Source organism: Thalia democratica, chromosome 8 (assembly GCF_965202585.1).
Source record: "Thalia democratica chromosome 8, ktThaDemo2.hap1.1, whole genome shotgun sequence".
In the NCBI taxonomy this organism is placed as follows: Eukaryota; Metazoa; Chordata; class Thaliacea; order Salpida; family Salpidae; genus Thalia; species Thalia democratica.
In genome coordinates this window covers 19,400,509-19,423,166 of record NC_139172.1, presented here as the reverse complement: position 1 = coordinate 19,423,166, position 22,658 = coordinate 19,400,509, and the positions used below count along the sequence as shown (strand labels likewise).

Here is a 22,658-nt window from a genome sequence, read left to right as displayed (position 1 = left end):
TATAGTTTGTTTTTATACGTTTTAAAGTTGAAAAAAGTTTTAATTCAACGTTTGAAACTATCTAAAAAAATGGAAGACTCTAACTCTCCAGATATATTATTATATAGTTTAGAATTTTATTTTTATTAACACTTTATACTTACTTCGGACTAGCCATTATGTTATTTTTGATATTAAAAATGTTTACTCATAAAAAATATTAAGAATAATATTTGTCAAGCTTATGTTCATTGTGTCGTTAGTCACAAAGAAAAGATAAAAGTTGAAATGACAGCTGTAACGCATTTGTTGATATTGTGTTTGTTCAATGGGTTTGAAAAAAGTAGTTAGTAGACAAGTAAGGATATAAATAAACTAATGTTGTATTATTAACTTATTAATTCAACTGTTAATTAAAGTGGCTAGATGAGATTAAGAATTTTGAAATGATTTTAATTCATTGAATCCGCTAAAAAATATTCTAAGTGCGCCTTGGATTAAGAATATTAGTTTACCAAGGAGTTAGAAGTTAATTAAGAATTAAAAAAAGCTTTAAAAAAAAGACACCTCTATGTATACAATATGTTTAGCTTAGAGCTTTGTTACTAAAACATATGTTTGGTACCTTTCTAATGTGTAAGTAAAAGATGAATATATTTAATTAAGTATATAATGCTAATTTGAATAGTTTTCATAAAAGTAAATTTTTTGCAATTAGTGTTTGAGTTAGTTTACAAATTTTTACTAGTGTTAAGTCTTATATTCTATTTATCTATTATTTAAAAGTGTTAAACAGATTGTCTTAAAATCCAAAAAAAGGATATACAAAATTGACCGATACAAAACTATCTAAAGTATGCAATGCATTGTTATTATTTTAATATATTTTTTTAAATTGGCAAAAGTTTTGCAAAAATAGTTGTAAATCCAACAGAGCTTGCAAGCTAATTTCTTATTAAAGCTATAATTGTGCTAATTGAAAGTTAAAAACAGTTTTAAACTTTTTTAATAAACAGCAGTTTACTTAATTAAGCTTGTATAGAAGTACAAAAATATATTAAAAAAACTTTTAGTTGAACTTTAAAATTGTATTTAAGCAGAACAATATATTTGTAATGATCAGTCAATTACCAGCAACACAATTTAAGCAAAATACAGCATTACATTTAAATATGCGCTGAAAAAATTGTCAAAACTTTCGCAGCAGTGCAAAAAAAAAAGTCGCTGCGAATTAAATGGAAGTCACGTGAGCGAACAGTTATAAATACAAAAGATCCGGCTCGAGTGTTACGTCAGTTATTGATTATTGGTGACGTCACACAGGCAAATTTTCTTATTTTTCACGTCGTTTCGCTTGCGCGTTGCTTGTGCAGTGAAAAAATTGCTGGCTTCTGCGAAAATTGTAATAAAAAATTTGTTTTAAAACGTTTTTTGCAAATTTTTTATGAATGATTTCATAATTAAGACACTGTGTTTTAATCTAAATTTTGTTTCAAGATGAACACAATTTTCCGTTCGATAAAATTATGTTTATACACACCTCATTGTTACATTTTTAGTTAGCCAAACTTAAATTCTAGACAAAAATATTTCACTAAACAAATAAACTGTAATCCAACATAAAACAAAGTTTGTCATCAACTTCTTAATTGAATAAAAAGTAAAAGGTTTTAAGTATTGAATTATTATTTAAAAACAAATTGTCAAACATAAGCTTGACTCATTGAAATTTTTTGAAAGATAATAAATAAGGTTTGTAGAACTAAACTTATCTCCACAAGTGTTTGAATAAAAGTTTTGTGTTAGCATATTAGATGTTTATTAATTTTCCATAAGCAACAAGTTGAATAGAACTATTTTGTTAGTTATAGCTGTAGGATGCTTAAATTATATATTAAAGCTTTTTATGGTATAAACATGACAGGTTTAATTTTTTTTTAATCTCCACCTCTTTCATTAAGATTTTTAAAGATTTAATGATTCAGAGTACAGTCTAAAACCAAATGATTAAAAAAACAATATCTTAACAATAAAATATTTCTGAATAAAGAAAATTAAACTAAACAGATGAATAGGAAACCAATTGAAGAATGTTTTTTTTTTTATCAAGTATAGTATAATTTGAAACATATGGAAAATGAGTCCTTAAATACTTATAAGCAAACAACAAATAATAATTTTTAGCCTTTCAAACGAAATGATGAATAAACTTTCTAAACATATAAGCAAAACTTAAAATTTCGATCTAAAGCAACAAGCTAATTTTATCATTTTACTATTAGGTTTTTAAAGTATATACCAAGTTAGAAAAAGTAAGACTTAATTAAAGGCAATCTATGTTAAAAACCATAGTTAATATGAAGTTACTAAAATGTGTGAAATGAGCAATATCAAAAATAGAGGATATAATAATTTACATGTCTAAAGAAAAAATCAATTATTTGTGAACCAGTGTTAGTAACTCCAAAATAATTATTAAAACTGTCAAGTAGTCATGTAACTTTACTTTAAGTTTTTTTTTTATGGGCAAACTTTTTATCACCGTAACCTCTAAAGTAAACTTTTGAGAACATGATCAAAGAAATTAAACGAAAAATTTTTCGTCTTGAGTATTATTTACTGAAACTCAGTTTAGAAGCGACAACTTAAACTTTTTTTTCTTGATCTTTGCGATTCAGATTTTATTAAGGTAAATTAAGCCATCATAAGTTGAGTTTGTGCTATATTTTAGTTATGTTGAAAGATAGTTAATAAAGTTTTTAGTTAAAAAAAAGAAGATTAACTATACCTAAATAAACTGTAGGTAGTAAATTGTTTACATTAATTTTAAACCTGTACTAGAAACTACGATAAAAGAAAAACTTTAGCAAACTATACTTTAAACTCAAGTCATTTTCTTAATCACAGTTTAACAAAATAATTACAGTAGTTATAGCATTAAATATGTAGTAATTAAAACCCTGAAACTCTAAGTTTTAAGAATTCAATAGTTACTACAATTTAACTAAAAAAGTTAACATTTGGTAATTAAAACTTTCATAGTCTAAAGTTACGTCTTTTTAGAATGAAAATACAACAACAATAGTTTTGGTGAAATTTAAAAAACTATTATTGATTGTCCAATTAATAAGTTTTATAACAAAATTAAATCAAAAAAATTTGGCAAAACAAAAATCCATTTTTACTGAAAACTAAAACTTAGATGTTAACTTAGTAGTCTTAAGTTTTTTATAAAACAGCTATGTTTTTTGACAGCTATTAAATGTTTGACGGTACATTATACAATTTAGTTAAGTAGTTTAAATTAAGTCGTTAAAATTGAACTACTCAAAAAACTTCTGTAATAAAAACTTCTTTTTTTAATTAAACTAGTATTTTAAAATTAGGCAGAATAATTTAGTTTAAGTTGTTAAATTTTTTTTTTTACTTTGTTGTTTAATTATTAAGTGTAATATAAAAAAAATCTGCTAGTTAGAACTAAAGCCAACTTAAAAACTAAAAAAAAATTGTACATTTGTTAAAGTAAAACCTATTAAAGAAACTATTGATAGTATTTCAGTTGGAGTTTTATAAAAAATTATGCTGTAACAAAATTTTTGTCTTAAAATCATGTTTTCATTTAACCTATAAATAGAAACTGACTGTTATTGAGTTTAAATTTGTCTTAACAAAATTAATTTGAAATAAAAATATCTTATGCGTCAGAGTAAACATACGTATATTTCTTGTTTGTTACAATTAAAGAAAAGTCGCATACAATATATATTTTTTACACATAAATTTTGTAAAGTAAAGCTATTTATAAGTCTGTACGTCATTTTAAGCTTACCTATCTTTAGCTTTCTTGTTTTAATCTAATTACTTTTATTTGTCTTTTAACTAATTTATAATAATGTTGATAATGAAAGATTTTATGCTTAAATAGTTTTACTGTATACTTGTATAAATGTATACTGCGTTGTTTTGATTACTTTAAAAATATATAGATTTCGTTTAGACTTAAAACTTTGATTTTGACTTAATTTTTTTAATTTATACTCTACAACTTTTTAAAACTTGAAAAAAAAACGACACCTTTTGATAGAACATTAAAAAAAGTATTGAAAAAGTTAAATTAACAGATTTAAAAAATAAATCTTAGAGATATAAAAGATAGCAGTTTTGTTTATTTAGTTATTTTTTTCCTTATACTCGTTGCTTTATAAAAACTTGTATTAAAAGAGTAATAAAGATTTTAGAGTCATGTGTTTTATATACAGCTAATCAAAAGTTCTTAAATTTTTAAGTTAGTATATTGAGGGTTTTTTTTTTATTTAACGTTCATATAGAACTTAAAGTTACAAACAAGATACGTTCTCAAGAACTGTTTCTTTACAACTATAAAAATGTTGTACTTTAAAATTTTTTAAAATAACACATTGACTAAGTATTTTTTTAATTGATAATAAACGGTTAACAAAAATAAAAAGGTTAACTTTTACTCCCAGTATACAAGTTAAGTTTAAAAAATAGGTGGAGTTCTTTAAATAGGTTACTATATACCACTAATAACAGTTTTTTAAAGTGATAGAAAAAAAAAACTATAAAAGTCTTTATTTTTTGTAGATAAAAGTATATTGTAAAACTATTAGAATTTTTTAAAATAACATTTAGAAATAAGATAAGTAAAGAATAGTTAGAGAGCTCTAGTAGACAAGACTTCTTTTCATAAAGTCTTATACTTTTTTAAAAACTTAAAAGTCTTAAGCGTTTTTATAAATAAACAAATTAAGTTGTTACAAAACTTATAATTATTAAAGTCTGTAATGATAAAATAGTCAAATGTTCTTTAATTAACAACTTTTAAATAAATTTCATTAAATATTACTTTTTATTAGTTCAAAGTCTTGAAAAGATTACGTATCAAAAAATAAGTTTAGAAATAAAAAATTATTGAAATGTAAAAATTAGCTTCAAAAAAGTTTTTAATCTATTATATTGCAAAACAATGTTAGACAGTGTTTGAATTTTTTAAACTTAGCAACATAATTGACTTAAAATATGACTGATACTCATCACAAATTCGATTACGAGTTGTGCGTATATCAAAACTAAATAATTTAAAAACTACAGGTTTTACATTTTAAAGTATTAATTATGATAAATCTAAAAATTTTTGGTTAGCTTTTATAAAGAGTGTATTATATTAATTCATTAGAACAATAAATTATATATAGCTTCGTATAACAACTGTTCTACTTTTAGGCTTAGTGACGCAAACTGTGAAGGTTATTAACTCATACAAGCATAAAAAATTAATTAAGTAATAATAAAAAAGTTAACTAAAAACCAATAGATTTATAATGCATTTTCAAACTTTATTTAATAAAAGTGAAATGTTTTTTTAAATAACTTAATAAAAATAGTTACAAGTAAGAAAAAGTATTGTTTTGTCTAAATTTTGCTTTAAATTGTTTAGCCAGGAGTCTGTACTTCTTTTAGTATTTTGCTACAATAAAAAGTAATTTTGATAAAAAATAAAACGAAAAACAACTTTTATTTTAGTTCAATACAGTAAAATTTGAAATAAGTTAGTTAAAAAATAAACAAATTAGTTTTTTTGTTTAGTAGTATAATTTAAAACTAACGAGAAATTTTTGTATAAAAAGGTATTATAAAAAAATTAAACATGCTGTATTAACCTTTCAGATAATTTTTTTTTCTTGATCTAAAAAAAAATCATAATTTTTAATTTAAACCTAAAAATTAAGTATGTAAAAATTATTATTTTATTTACTACTTTACTGCGATTTATTTAACAATGAAAAAGTAAAATGTTTGAATATGTATTCAATAAATAATCTTTCAAAATAGAGATTTAAAATGTTAGCAGCAACTTTAATGGTAATTAAATGATACATCCTACTCTGATAGTTTGCATATAAAAAAAAAAACTATTATGTTCTTAAAACTTAACAAAAGCAGTGATTTGATCAATGGAATTTCGGCTAGTATTAATTAGCTTTAGCTTATAATAACATTTGCTTTATTATTACATGAAACAAACACTTTATTTTCAATTTCATTATTTTAGTATTTGATATTGTTGACTTATCATGTTACGAAAAGATATTTTTTGCAAACCAAAGTTGATTTGTTAATATTTTAATGTTAAACTTTTAACATTTTTAATGACACAGCCTAGTTTTTTGTAAAAGTATAGTCGTTATTATTCTTCTAACATTAAAAAAGCTAACATAAATTATTATTTGTAAAATTATTTTCGAAAATTTCCCTTGTAAAAAAGACCAACAAGAATTAAATAATAACAAGTTTATAAATAGTTCAGTTGAACTTCTGCAACAAATTAAAAAACTTTTGACTTTTTTAAAAATTATTCAAAGTTGATTTAGTTGGTAGTTTTTATTCTTAATTTGCATTTTTTTTAGCAAATAGAAGATGAATTGTTTACTAACTTAATTAAATTTTAAGTTAAAAAGGATAAATAAGTTAAAACCCTAATCAATGAATAGTAAATAGTTAGCTTATTTGTGAGTTTTATATATTACTAAACTTTTACTTTATTATAAAGTTTGCAATAAGGTAGTAAAGTAGAAATAGGATGAGTTTTGTATTTCTGTACAAAAAATTTTTTTAAGTTAAACTACGTAAAAATAAAAAGTTCTTAAAAGTTTAAAAAATTCAAAAGGGAATAATTTGATTTTTTATTTTCATTTAATATTTTGTGAACTTAAAACTGCTTTACTTTAAAGAAATTAAGTTTTAGGCGTTTAGCTCATTGTGATTGTATATGTTTTTACTTTGATCCATCATAAGAGAAAATTTAAAGTTTTTAGTAGAGCAATGATTAAATCGATTGTTGTTGTTCCACTCTGACAACAAACATTTGTTGTTTAGTTATAAGTTTAATCAAAAACGATTTATAGAAAATATACTTTTTAGCCAAGGCACATCAAATATATGTCGTAGTAATCTAAGGACTGGCTACAGAGAAATAATGTATATGAACTACTATAATAATACAAATTACTTACGAACGGTTTTGTCCATAGTACACACCAGGAAGCCTTTTTACTGGTAATGAAACAGCCCATACTTTAGTTATGCTTAGTTTAAAGCAAAATTTATATAGTAAATTTAAAACAAAATTGTGTGTTTTTTGTGATACTAACACGTTTTGAATCTAAAAATTTGAATCCGTTACTTACTAGTTTAAGTTTTTAAGTTTATGAGTATTATACTTTTGTTACTTGGACCATTAGGTATAGTTTTTAAGAATCCGATAGTTACAATTCTAGATGATATGCGTTAGTAATTAATTAATTGAAAATTTTAAGCAAGGTTAAATAAAACCAATAAAATTAAGTTATCAAACCATAGAGTAATCTTATAAAAGCATAAAAAATATTAAGAATCTACTACTTGATTTAAACAAGTCAATGTATTCATCTAAAAACTGTCTAATAAATATTAAATATTAGTTGAACTTATAGTATACTGATGCATGATAACATAAGGACGATAAGAAAATAATTAATGGTCATACAGTTTAGCTTTTGTTTCATGCAACTGTACTTTGAGAAAAAAAACTTTTGTGAAAAAAAGAACTATTTGTAGCTTCTATATAGCAAATTGGATTCCTTTTATGTGCACAAAGTTTGTAACCTAGTTTGTATTTTCTAATTGGTAAGATAACAACGAACTTTTGCAACAAAAGCTATATAAAGACAATTGTCTTTAAGAAACTTACCTAGGGATCGGCAAACTACGGCCCTCAAAGTCAAAATCTGCAGAAGTAGCTTTTAGCTAAAAACGTACTTAAAAAAAGTTTTTGGTAATGAAAACTTACAACTAAGCTCTTAAATTAATAATAACTATTTAACATTGCTCTTTTATTGGTTTTTATGGTATTTTTTTATTTAGAACTGTATTACTATAGTAATTAATGCAACTACTTTAGAAGAACTGCGACCCTTAGATACTTTTTTCTATATAAAGCGACCCGAGAGCATTTTTTTTCTAAGAAATTTGACCTGCAACTTTTAGAAGTCTGCCGACCTCAGAACTAAACTTACAAAGGACTTAAAAAATTTAACGGTATTGTTTTTGATTTATTCATCAATACAGAGATCGTTACATTCTCTAATTTTTCCTCGATGTATTTTTTTTTTAAGAAACAAACTAATACTGCTTCTGAAAAAACCAAAGACAAAAATTATTTTAATTTTTAAGATTAAATAGTATTTTGTTAAAAACAAACTAGTTGAAAAATTTAAAATAAATGTTTAATGCTTGAAAAAATGAATATGCTTGAAGCATAAAAAAGCTTATTATCATTGTTAATACCTAATAACTTTAAATGTTGAGGTTCGTAGCAGTATAAATTAGTTTAAAGCTTTAGTATTTGTCATAAAATTTATATTTCATTAGTAAAAAAAAATAACACACATTAGTTTAAAACTTTTAATTAATTCTTTTACTCTAACGAGGAGCCTTTATTTCAAGAGAATGAAAGTACGTACATTGAAAATACTAATAGAATATTTAAGTCTTTTTAAAATATTTGATAATACCGTATCATTAAAACAATATAGCATAAGAAAACCTTTATTTATTATTATATTTTGTACCGTGACATAAACAGATGCAACTGTTAGATTTCGTAAGTAAGTTTTTAAATAAATAAATAGCATATTGATGGTAACAGGTACTCAAAATATTTTTTTTTTGATAATTGAAAATAGTAATAACAGTTTTCATTCACAATGTGAAAAAAATTTGAATCTAAGTTCGAAATCATTCTTAATGACATACAGGAAATAATAAAAGTAATTGATCAACACAAATGCAGCAGAGGCTAACTGAAATATTAAAATAAAGTAAGTGTGACTTATTTTTTAATTATCACCTACGCATTAAAGTCAAAGTACAATTTATTGGTGGTATATGAAAAATTTGAATGGAAACTGTAAGCATTTGATTATCAAAACATATTTTCAATGATGAGCTAATTAGAAGTTATTTCGGCTGTCATCAGCAAAGCTGAGATGTATTTTTTCGCACATCATTCAATAAGAACTAGACAGCACCGCACAATTGAAACCAATAACCAATGTGATGCTTCTGCGATCCATAAGCCAGACATAGTCACGATGAACAATCGAATCAGGAAAACAATAAATGTATTTACACTGAAGCGTTCGTTTGTGGGTACAGATAATATGACTATTTAAAATTGATTTAAAATAAGAATGATAGAAAGATCTAAACCTTATTTTTTATAAAAATTGTAATAACAATTTGTTTTGTATTACAAATTATGCTATTTTTTTGAAAAACTCAATGATAAATTATTAGCAAACTAACAACTTTACTTGTTGTGTTTGAATAACAAAACTGAAACATGATAGTGAGTGATTTAAGAGCTTAGTATTTTTTTTTTCCAATTTCACTAACACATAAGTTGTATAGATATATAAAGACTTTAACTTATTTATTATTGTAATAAAAGTGTTTACAACAAATAAATTTAAGACCAAGTTTGATTGCTAGTAGTTGGAAACAGTTTATACTAAGATTATAATTCTTGCTTTATAGTATAGCACACAAAAACTTAGTAATAGCAACCTTCCTTTAAGTAATCATTTTCCAGCCAAAGGTTTTGTGATCTTTGTGTAATTTTCTATTTAGGCTGTTATTCTTAGATAAGCACTTTAAAGCTTGGTTTTAAGTTCGTTCTCAAGAGAAATATTACTGTATTTTTTATCAGAAAATTTTATACTTTGAAATAAATCAAAACAATTTTTTAATTAGAACTAAATACATTACAGTTTATAATTTCTAGACGAAATATTTTTTTTTTCACTAACTTCTCTGTATAAAAACGTTACAAACTTGTTACTACTGTTTGTTCGTTAAACTGTTCTGGTGTATGACTCGATAAACGAAAGGTTTTTTGTACACCAGGTTCTTGTACCAAACCTTTTGAGCGCTTATTTTTTTATCGTTTAATAAACAATAACAATACTAAAAAACAACAAATAGAAATGTAACTATTGTCTCTATTGATCTGATTGATTTTAATATTATTTTATTTGATATATTTATGAAAATGATTGAAATATGATGTAGTTTTAGTAAATTTAGTTTAAAAGTAAACTTAGATAATCTTACGATTCTAAAATACAGCTCTACTATCTTATTATTAATCAAGTTTTGTGTTCAACTATCTATCATAATCATAATAAAAGCTAGTAATTAACATAAGACAAACATTCATTTTATATAAAGTTTATTCTTTTCTTACAGTTCGCTATAGAGCTGATGCTAAGATGACTTTATTAAAAACAAACGTTAATAAAAGAAAACAGCCTAACTTTGCAAAATTTTATCATTAAAATAAGTAACTAAACCTCAAACAATTTTTTTTGAAGCAAACAGGGTTAGATTTACAAAAAAAGTGCCTACTTCAAAAAACAAGTAAGTTTAAAAAGCGACGTCAAAATAAATTTCATTGTAAATTATCTAAACAAATTTTTTGAAAAATTAAAAAAAAATCCGCTTGACTTAAAAATCGCAGAGGAATGAACTATAATTAAAAAAAATTAAATGCAGTGTCTTGAAAAAAAGAAAAAACAAATTCAAAGTTATTTCTAGCTGTAGGTCTTCGTCCTTGCAAGTTGCACGTAAGTGAGAAAGAACATGCCCATTGAAATGGCAAACACGGCAACATAGTTCTGCCACAGGTCCCAGTCTGAGAGTGCGGACCCGTCCCCGATGCCCAGTTGTGAGGAGAGGAAACACTCGCCGGTTATGCTGTAGCTGTGTGTATAATTGAAAAAATGTTTTTCTTTGAAAACTAATTAATTTACACTTTATTACTGATTTCTACTTAATTTTAAAAAAAGTGCCAGAACTTAGTTATTTTTTTAGTTTTATTTAATTTTTTTACTCTAGTTTTGTTAAATTTTTTTTGCTAATATTACTTAGCGGAATTTTATAAATAGTAATTTAAAATAAGTTAGTTACGATAAGCTTAGTTAAACAACTCTAATAACTTTTTCAGTTGTACTAACGTTTAATTAATATAAGAAATAATAAACAATAAATATAAGAACAATAAATCTCGTATGATGAAGATATAAATTAAAATTATCCAGAAACTTATTTCTACATCCTTTTGTTACTTTAACAAATTTAATTTCACGTATCAAGTCTACTTTAATTTTAACTTTGCATTTATTTTTCATCCATTTCAACGTACAAAAAATAACCAACCAAAGTTGTCCTGTTGTTGGATCAGTGTAAAATGTGGTGCAATCAGAAGTTCCACCACTTGGAGGTGCTGTGGAGTTGGTCAGACAATCGCTGAAAGTTTCTCCACGAAACTCGTTGATTGCCAGTCCCTAAAAAGCAATTGGTAATCATACAGTTACAACATTACGCCAAAAATAAATTAAATTTTGTAAAGCAGATTAATTTCAAAACGATTTGAAAGCGTGCTTTCAATATTTTGAAACTTGTTTTGAAAATATTTGTAGTATTAAGTATGGATGAAAGTAAGTTTGAATACTCAAATGATTTTAAATAGATAGAACTAGTTATGAATATTTGTTTAATACTAAACAAAAAATGACAAATACTGCAATTAAATACTTACCGAAAATCCGTAATTAGCAATACTGAGATACTTTATCCATGCGAGCCAGGGAAGAACAGTTTCAACATTGAGAAGCAGTCCAGCAAACAACTGTAAATTTATTCAATCAAAAAGAAGCTACTTACAGTAACTATTACGTTTTTTTATAATGTTTTCACACATAATAACTAAAAAAGCTGAAATGAACTCTCTTTTTTTTTGAAAGAAAATTGTTGAAAAATTGAAGCGATCTTTAAAACATTATTTCAATAAATATTTTTAGTTCTTAAGAAATTTAAGTTTTAAAGACAACTAACAATAGAGAAGACAAAAGTAAGTGTGATGAACAGATTTGAGACGGCATATGTGTCAAAAGTCGCACTGAAAAACAACGCGATTGCCACTGCGGCGTAGCCTATCAGAAGCACCATCAGTAGAAACAAGAAAAATGCTCCAGCCTCCTTTTTCAGACCTTACATAATGACAATAACTAATTTGCTTCACAGTTGATAGATAAATAAAAATTATATAAAGTTTTATAAAACCAGCATCTACTTCACAAAGTAGTGAAACTTAATGCAAATTTTATTATTCTGAGAAACATTTTTTTCCTTTACACTGAATTATTCAACATTTTATTCAAATAAAAACATATGCTGTAATTTTTGAATAAATTACAACTACAGTTAAAGTAAAGAAGTTAAAAACGACAATTTAATACACTTTTTAATAACTTTAATCCCATTAAAACTAAAAAAATAAATGATATAAAACCTAGAAAAGATATGATTAAATGTATTAGATTTATAACAGATCTCATAATCCACTAAATACATAAGTAAATAAAAAAGATACTATTAAAAATATATTAAAGTCTTAAATTGTAATGTTTCTAAATATTAAATAAATATTATAATTACATACATTTCGCTTAATAGCTCGTAATGAGCATTAAAAAGTCTAGACAGTCAGAATGTATATTGAAGAATGCACAAGCAGCTAAATAAAACATATAGAAACAAAACTAACCGACCATCCAGTAGGTGACGCTACAGAACACAATCGGGCCGACAGTTCGCATCGGTATGAGATCGGCAAAGAGTTTGGCCAGGAAGTAGGAAATAACCCGGTAGTAACCGCTCACATACTCGTGACTGTATCAAGTTAACAAAATTTTTTTTATGTTTAAATTTTGTATCTATTTGAGTAAAAATCTACTTACACAAACACATCTTTTTCCTTGATAAATATTTCAATTGAGCTGAGTGAGCTGAACAAAAGGTTGGTGCAGATGAAGAAGAGAACTCCGAATCTGTTTTGGTTGAAAAAATAGTTAATTTAAGTGATAAGATGTGTTTGAAAGATGTTCTTAAACACTTAAGGAGATATAAGAAAAGTTTAAACAAAATGTATGCATGTCAATTTGAACCTGTTTTGAGTTCCAGTTGTCGCGGAGTCATCTACTTGGAAATACAGAAGACCAAAAACAATTCCGATAACTATATTGACACCAATCTAATCATGAAAGCGACTTCTTTAGTTTTAGAACTACATTTAAGCTTATCTCTTGCTTAAGTATTTGTATTTTATTAAAAAAATCGTTATAGCTTGTACAATATAAAAAATATTTCAAAACAGTTTTTTGAAAACTTTTATTAGCAAACTCAGTATTTATTTATACTTTGGCACATGCGTATTATCTCAATTAAAATGTGTAAAAGCCTATTTATTTTGTTTGAAATGAATTACACAAATAATAAACAATTGAATTTTCTTTTATACTTGGAAAAATATTAATAAGCTTTGTTTTGAAATCATTATTATCCATTTTGCTAAAGTTCACAATGTATGACAAATCAACAAAATTTCTCACGGTTCCAACTGTAGCTATTGGGTTTCTAATGACATTAAGAAAAGCTCTTCTCAGTAGTATATTCAGTTGATAAAAGAATGGCGTGGCGTAAGTAGATATGTTTTTGAACGCTACGTCTAAACCTAAGAAAGTTATTTTATGAATTAAACAAAAGTACATCGCAGTTCAGGATGATTAGTTATATTGTTAGGCTGTAAAATAAAACCACTACTTGTTTATACATAAACCCCTGCGAGAAAATTTCTGAGTTTGAACTTTAAAAGTATTTAAATTTGTCATAATTTACAAAATTATGTGCAGTTAGTTGTAAATAAAAAATAATAAGTAAAAATAAACTGATGCTAAATGTCAAAATTAGTACAATAATGCCAAAATTATTTTTTGAAAAAAAGTAGTGCAAGTTTAATTGTTTAATATTTAACTATGCTAAAAAAAATAAAATATCTAAACACTAAAAAATAACTGCTTAATGTAACGAAACAAACCTTTGTTGCTTCCATGAATTTTCTTAATTTCCTCGGCCGTGCTCCGACACATCTCGCTCTTTTCGTAATTTTCAACAAGTTTTCCCGCCACGGAGACGTCTGCTCCCTGCAAAACAGTCCCCATCTCTTCATCTTCGTGCTGATCTTCCTGCTTGTTGCTCTGCAGAGCTGTAGAGTCTCCGTTGATGACATCCAGGAAGAAGTCAGCCGGATTGTTGTGTTCCTGGCATTTGTACCCTGCAAGTAAAAGAAATATTTTTTTGATAATTAATTCTAAATGTATTTCTACTGAGTAGTACTTTATTCAGTATGTTTGTTCAAACAAAATTGCTTAAGTAAAACATATGCTTAAATTTTATACAACGACCGAAACTTGGTCGAACTATCAATTCAACATAGAGAAAAGTTGTAAGTTTTGATAAACTAAATAATTATAGTTTAGTTTTTAAAACATTCCAACAAACATGGTTGGTTCGGATGTTTTATTTGAAAGCACCATTATTAAATATTAAGTTAAACATACACTTTTTGGAAGGCTAATGTATTTATTCGTACAAATTATTAATTGACTAATGTTAAGAGGTTACACTTTAATGTGAAATAGTTTAAATGTCATGAATTGCGAAGTCTTTGATCGTGTAAGCGTAACTGGCTTGCGTAAAACTTTCCTCACGAAAGTCTGGTGTTGTTGCGATGATAAAGCTTTTTTAGTTTTGTTATAATCGATCATTTTCTAGATGCACATTTTGTAAAATAATACTCAAAATAAATTAATTATAGCTAAAAAATCATTGCTGAATAAATAATAGACAAAAAGGCTATTTTAGTTTTAAAATTTTAAACACACTTACAAAAGTAGTAATAAGCATTTACTATTTTAAACAAGTTGAAAGCATTATTTTTTCCAACAACTTTGTTCCTACTAGTTTTGTAAAAAATTTCCAAATAAAAACTGCTACAGAACACAACTTACTAAATATTGCTAGTTTTTAGTAATTTATCTTTGAGTTAAGTTTTCTTGGATTTAAAAGCTAATTATCACAAAAAAACTTTATTTACAACTTTTTTACCAATAAAGTTAATGGTAAATCTAATGAAGGTAAAACATTCAAAGTGTAACTGGTTTAACTTCAAATCCTTTTTCTTAAGTTACATAAAAAAAATTTAATAACCTTTAATTGTATATAATAGTTATTTAAAATTAAATTATTTAATAAATACTGTTAATGTATTACAATGAAATTGTATTACAAAATAAATTTATAGCTAACATGATACTGATAACAAACCTAGTTTTTCGAAATATGGCAACGAGTTAGAAAGTGGTCCGTGATAGACGAGTTTTCCCAGCGAAAGTAGAGTCAGCGAATCGAACAATCGGAATATCGAATATCTCGGCTGGTGAATTGAAAATATTATCGTTCTTCCTCTTTGTCCTAACCTACATAAACAAAAAGAGTGTTTGTTGTAGAAACGAGCATATTTTCTGCACAGAAACTGAATATTTCACTATAATGGTGTAACATTCTAGTAATTCGGACGGTATTATTCTTGTGTGTTTGTTTATTTACTGACTTGTATAACTATTCAAAGTAAGCTTTGTTTACTAAGAGTAGGTCAGTGCGCTTTCATAAAAGGTAGTAAAGTTTATTAGCTTTTGTCCATTATAATTAAGTTTTTAATTCTATAATAGTTTCAATTACTTTACATATAACATAAACACATTTCTTATCTAGTTACACCAAATTCTACACTAACAAACTAAATCATTAAAAACTTACTTAAAAATATAAAAGTATTAACAGTAGGTGTTATGTGATTTAACACTATATATTATTTTTAAAAATTTACAAAAAATAAAATCTTGATAAAAACAGTAGCATTAGTGTTTTTCTATTATTTTTACGCTTTTAACCGTTAATGAATAGAAAGTAATTACAAACAGTTTATAAAAAATTAATTTTAGTTGAAAGATTTTTAAACTGAAAAATATCAAATAGAAAATAAATTATTGTATTTACTATTTTACTTTAATTTAATAGAAATATGCATTAAACTTTAAGAGTTTTTTTTAATTAGTTTATAATCAAAACCTGTTTACAGATAAAGACATAATTTAATCCAGAAGCTAAAAGTTAAGTTTAAATTTTAAACAGTTCTCTATTAACAGTAAGACCTTTTTAGTTATAAAACAATTTAATTTCTAACATTATAAAATGTAAATATTTTTTTTTAATATCAATAATAAACTCTCATCTAGCAATAAGAATCAATCTAATTTGATCAAAAACTATTTTTAACATAAATTTAATTTTTGTAACATTTAAAAAACTTATGTTTATATTTCTTACAATTAACATGAACACCAGAATTTATTTCAAAAGTTCTAAGCATAGTTTACAAAAATCAATTTGAAAAAAAAAAGAAACATAAAAATTATTAGGTTTTAGTCTAAAGAACAGTAAAGATTATGATTTTTTTTTCCAGATTAACAAAATCGTAAACATTTTTTTTTCAAAGCTTGTTCAAACATTCAAAACTTTTTTTAACGATTTTATCGAAAAAAGTTGTTAATAAATTGATTTTTTTTTTTTTTCATAAAAAAGCCCGAACTTTTTCAGCAGCAGCATGACGGCGTTTGCGGTCGAAGCATCGAGGCCGGTGGTCGGTTCATCGAGGAAGAGAACCGAAGGATCGGTTATCAGCTCGATCGCGATGCACGTCCTCTTCTTTTCTCCTCCAGAAACTCCCCGGATCAGCTCCGTGCCCACCTGAGTGTGACGTCATAATTAGAATTTCAAAGTTGGTGCACTGACTCATACGAAGACAAAAAAAGAACTTATTTCGAATCAAAATAATTATCATTTAAGATAAACAAGTTCCAAAAACAAAAAAATCAATATAAAAAAATATACATTAAGTGTTTATAGTAATTAAAATTTATAAAAAGTATATGTAAAAAAACCTTAAAATTTTTTTAATCAAAAAAAGTTTCATTTGTTAATTGCGGTATGTTAAAAAGTTTATTAATCTATGAAGGTTTTTTTTAATTTAAAACCAGTGTACATACACTTAAAAAAAATTGTTTTTAATGATTTAGCTGCCTTTAAAACTTTACAATACACAACTTTATAAAAGTAACAATTTTGTCAATACTTTAGAACAATTTTCTGTAATATTATGTATATATATAATTATTACAAAATATATAGATACTTAAACTATTTGATTTATCACGTAAGTAAACAGGATAATATAACAATGAAGCACTTTTTTGACCTTTAGTGAGCACAAGTAATAAAGTTTAATTATTTATAAAATAAAAGCAACAAATATAAAACAACGCATTGTTAAAATTTTCTACTAGAAATTGTTTTTTGTAAATACTTCAATACAATTAAAAAACGTTATATTAAAAAAAAAACCTATAGTTAAAATATATAATACAACTTAATAAATATTTCGTGAAACAAATCGTAATATTACAAAACAAAAATTTAACCATAGTAGTAAGAAAACTATCTAATAGATGTTTAATATATAACACTTTGTTAATTGTTAAGCTTATTTGTTACTAGTTAATACACAAAAATATGTAACAGGAGCATACATTAAAATGTTTCTATTTTAGAAAAATTTAAAAAACACAATAACTTAAGTTTTTTTTTGTTTAAAATAACTTGTAAAATAACAAAACTAGTTAATTCTTCTTTTCTATATAATAAAAATAAGAAATATTTGAAAGTGTTTTTTTATGTAAAATTAAAAATTAAGTAAAAGATTTAGCACATAAGGATTTTTACTTACAATCTATTTTAATTAAAATGAGTTTTTTAACAAGATACCCTTATATGTAATAAACAAAGTGTACATCTTTAATTAAATTTGAAATTTTACACGTCAAAAATGCTATAAACTGAGCAAAAGTATATGTTAAAGTTTAAACAAAATTCATTTTATAAAGGTAAAACAAACTGCTAAAAAAAAAAGAGATCAAAGACTTCGAAATAGTGAGTTTATAAAATCATCAGTAGTCAATTTTAAGTAAGAGTGATTAAGACCAAGTTTATATTTTTTACAGTACTGTACAGCTCTTTAAAACGGTAAAGTTATAGAAACTTGTCCCTTACTTTTGTGTCAGCGCAGTTACTGAGTCCCAGATCCAGCAAGGTGTTTTCTATGATGTCGCTTTTTTCTTCCTTCGTCATGCTTTTCGGCAGCCTCATGTTGGCACTGAACCACAAGTTCTCACGAACCGTCAGTGTGCCCACGCATATATCTTGCTTTTGTGAAAGAGGTTTGTTGAAAATTTTTACTTTTCTATTAATGAATTGTAAAAAGAGTAAAACCTTTAAATTTATGTCACATAGTAATTAAGTTGAAGACTAGAAAATGTATTTAATAGTTAACAACAACTAAATTAACTAAAAAAATCAAAAAAAAAATTGGTGATATAAATATATAAAGATAACTTTAACCTAAATGATTTCATATAAAAAACTACAATAATAAAAAAGGCATCAATAAATATATACTTGCACGACGTATCCGCTAATCCTCTTAAAATTTTTCGGCAGATGACTGCCATTGATCAATACTTCACCGGAAAGTCCTCTAGGATCCTTACGACCGGCTAAGACGTCCAACAAACTGCCAATAGTTATAGCAGTTTATTAAACATATACTTGTTTGTTCAACATAGTGTTTTATTGTAATAGTGTATCTAGATTTAAAACTATATAGAAATAGACTTATTCAGAACAATTTAATTACCTAATATTAAAATGTTGTTTAAGATATTTTTATGAGCATATATGTAGATGATTAATTACTATAGTAAAGGTTAGACATCAAATTAGACTTAACAAATTAAAAAATGTTATCTTAAATTTAGTTAAATAAACAAACCTGGATTTTCCACTACCAGTTGGTCCCATAATTGCATTTAATCCTGACCTCATAATTCCGCTGTTACAAATAATAAAGATTAAATTTACACATGAATATAGTAGACGACATTTTTATACAATTTAAGATAGATAATTTCCCTTTAGAACATTACAAAAAACTGTTGAAAAAGAAAAAATAAAAGAATTGAATAACATAAATAAAAATTTTGACCGGTGTGTTTTAGATTTAACTAATTTCTAACAAAAAAACATGTTTATTTAAAATAGTTAAAAATTTATGTTTGCAAACATTAAAATCTAATTTGCTTTTGTAAGTCACCAAGGAAAATATTAAAAACGATAAAATTATATATAAATCTCTACGAAAATAAACTTCTTTAAATTTAAAAAGTCTAAGTAAATTAAGCAAACACAAACTTTACATCGCTGAGAATAACTTTTTCTTCACCTTTTTTTAAACAAGCACAACATCCAGATTTTATGTCTACATGGTAGTTTATGTCGCTGAAGCTCATCAAGGTGTTCTTAACTGAGGTCTTTTTCTCCATTTTGCGGGAAATCTATTAACACTGAGGAGTTATCTTTACCGCTACATATAAAATAAAACTTCGCTAAATGAAAAATATACAAATTATAAACAATATTTTTACCATACTTGCATATATATTCAAACAACTACAACTAACTAGCTATCAAGTTTTAACTACTTCCTTTATGTTTTTAACAACAAAGAAGAACTGTAAGTTTTAATACATCATATATATTAACATGCAAAACCTCGCTATGAACCTTGTTGTCCATTTCATAATCTTCTTGGCTCATCTGGCAATTTAAGTTAATTATTAATGCAAACTTTAAATATTGCTGTAAACAAAAATATGCAAATAAGTAAATCTTACGTAAAATTATTATAAAAGGTTTACACGAAATTAATCAATAATTAGACAATGTATAACTTACAGCTATGTATAATAGCTAACTAGATTCGTAATGGAATGTATAAATAAAACTTGAACTTACTGCTGAAAATACTTTTATAACAGTTGAGAAAAAAATCTAAGTAAACTATAAAATGTAGTTTAACTACTAAAATGTTATTTAGCAAAAAGTTAAAAAATATTTTAGTTTGTTTAATCAGCAGCAATGAAAGGTATTTCAAAAGTGTATCATAAATGAGCTTAAACACAACTTTGCTCCATTTACGTATTTAGCTTTTTCAAGAACTGAAATAAGAACTTTAAATAAAAGTTTTGAAGGCTTTTAATCCTATTTAAAAATGCACTATACATATCATCGAAAAAACGATGTTTTTGTTTATAAAGATAACCATTTAATTAATAACTTTAAGGATTTTATCACAATTTTACTACAAACATCGTGATATGAATTAAGCTTAGGAAATATACTTTCGATTAAAGTCAGCACTTTAAAAACAGCCAAAATGACTAACTACTATTTAAATATTTTTTAATTCTCAATTTAATTCAAAAAAATAAATCAAGAGTTTTGCGATTCTAAACTTTTTTGTTGTAAGTGGTCTACTACCATATAATTATTTAACTGAATGAAATAAATACAGTTTTCAATCAAAAGCACATAATTTATTTTGCGCAGTAATAAGATATGCCTGTGAATCGTTCCTACTTATTTTGTATATAGTAGATACTTATTTTAGATAAGCACAGGTTGTTGACATTTAACGTATGGTGAAAACTTACTTGCAATGTAGTGTTAAACAAAAACCCTTAGTTTAATTAATTCACACTAAAATTAGAACTAACTTTTATAACAATTTTAAACTAAACTTAATGGCTACTAAAAAGAACTTGGAAATTAACATGGAAAAATAAAAATATTTCAATTAACGCTTTTAAAAAACATTAATACTAAAACTATCTAATACTTAAATTAAAAAGTATTATTTTATACTTGACTTAGTACTATATGAAAATATTTTAAAAAAAGACATAAACTGTCTACAGCTTAAGTCGGAACAAAATATAAATTAATTATTTAAGCGCTTTTAAAGTCTCACCAACATGCAGAACTTAGTTTTCCTTAAGTATTAGTTAGCGTGACATAGTAAATCAGAAAGAAAAATACCGTTACATAACAAGTACGCTACATTGCATAAACTTCAAACACAGTCACTCAACCATGTGTACTATTAGCCAATCATCTAAGACACTACTTCACAATAACTTGATAAACAACACATAAGCTTGAAGTCTTTAAAGTAATGGAATTTTTTAAAGAATTGACCAAAAATTCATTTAAAGACTTGAAGTAACAGTAAATGCGAATACGAAACAAGTTAATAATTAACAGCCTTTTAACAGCTTATATAACGAACGTAACTTTTGTGTAATCAAAATAAATAGTCTTCTAGCTAAAATATTTGAGTTAATTCCGATTAATAATTAAATTTTTTTCAAGTGTTGTTAAAGTTTAGAAACTAAATAATATAAATAAATATATTGTTTATACCTTGAAGCGAAAACAAATAAAATATATAGTTTTGTTTCTGATTAAAAACTTATAATAATTTAAATGTACTACATGATAAATAAAATAAGACACTACCAAATATATACGCACTAACTTTATTAATCTAGAACTAAACTAAATCACATATAACAAAAAAAAAACATCATTTAATATAGAAAAGCAGTAAAGTATATTACAAACACATAACAAACGATTGTAAATAAAACTTAACAGGTTAAAAAAATCATAACTAACGAAGTACTTATAAAACATGGTATAACTCAGAAAATCATTATTAATCATACACTGCATGCATAAAGAATTCGGTATTGTATCAACTTACATTAACAGGAAATAAAAACTTCAAAATAAAATAGCCCGCGTTAGAAATTATAATTTCCTTTTAGCATTTACTACATTTTTAGGCTTTTTAGCCGTTTTGTTTGTTTTCTTAAAATATTTGGGACAAATTCAATTTATACGAAAAAATTTTAGATAAAAACCACTTTTTTTTTCACGTATCTAAAAAAACAATTATTTTTTAGAAAGACAATGAATTTATAATATTAGTAGTTTTTATTATAACAAAATTAAAAAAACTTAAAATAATAAAAAAAAAGATAAAAATACAACTATTTTTTGATATCGAAGTTTTATTAGGTTTATTACTTATAATAAAATAAAACAAAGTCCTATAGTTTCATAAGCATAACCTAAACAATAATTTAGTTTAGATTTATATTACTTGAATAAAAACAAGCAACAAATATACTTAGTAAAAAAATTGCTTTATAAATATTTTTTACTCAAAGCTATTTTACAGAAATAGAATTGAACATAAAAACTAGCAAAGTTAGAATAGGGTTCTTTTCCTGAACTAATACAGTAAATGTTTACAATTTTGCTACCTGTTTATGGACTTGTTTATTAATATATAAAAAATATTGACGAGTTTTTGACTGTTTTAGTTTAAATATTCAAAACCAAGTCTAAGCATAAAAACACAAGTATAATCTTGGTTAACTAGTGAGTGTGTAAAAACCATTTTTTTAAGTGTATGTAATTAACTTTGATTATAATAGATTATGATCAACTTGATGATGAGTACATTGATTAACATTTTGTGTAACTAATTTTGTATGTAATAAAGTTTGTTTATTATAATTATTGACATTACTATATAAGTTGAAATGTGTCCTTATGTTTTTTGTTTTGTAACTACCGAAAAAAAATAGCTTGAAATATATATAGTTTTACTGTATTGAATGTTTTTTATAAACTCTTAT

General features: G+C 24.8%; 1 protein-coding gene across 1 annotated transcript; it reads right to left on the bottom strand.

Moving 5' to 3' along the window:
* Positions 1 to 10,562: 10,562 nt before the first annotated feature.
* On the bottom strand, positions 10,563 to 19,738 carry LOC145842622 (broad substrate specificity ATP-binding cassette transporter ABCG2-like). Its single transcript, XM_082950094.1, has 16 exons — positions 19,663 to 19,738; positions 19,303 to 19,445; positions 18,884 to 18,943; positions 18,511 to 18,625; positions 18,106 to 18,258; positions 16,589 to 16,746; positions 15,265 to 15,416; positions 13,976 to 14,212; positions 13,491 to 13,612; positions 13,047 to 13,132; positions 12,840 to 12,929; positions 12,647 to 12,771; positions 11,935 to 12,089; positions 11,639 to 11,728; positions 11,257 to 11,384; positions 10,563 to 10,800 (listed from the first exon to the last, which is right to left on the bottom strand). Exons 1-16 carry the CDS (start codon positions 19,705 to 19,707, stop codon positions 10,632 to 10,634), a joined length of 2,028 nt encoding a protein of 675 aa, XP_082806220.1. The 5' UTR covers positions 19,708 to 19,738; the 3' UTR covers positions 10,563 to 10,631.
* Positions 19,739 to 22,658: the final 2,920 nt, after the last annotated feature.

Bases quoted from the DNA above. Each gene is read 5' to 3' on its own strand.
- LOC145842622 (XM_082950094.1), bottom strand. From the start codon at position 19,707: ATGAGCCAAGAAGATTATGAAATGGACAACAAGGTTCATAGCGAG. The intron at 16,747-18,105 runs GTAAGGGACAAG...CGTCACACTCAG, and splicing joins GTAACTGCGCTGACACAAAA to GTGGGCACGGAGCTGATCCG. The intron at 12,090-12,646 runs GTTAGTTTTGTT...TCATTATGTAAG, and splicing joins CGTCACCTACTGGATGGTCG to GTCTGAAAAAGGAGGCTGGA.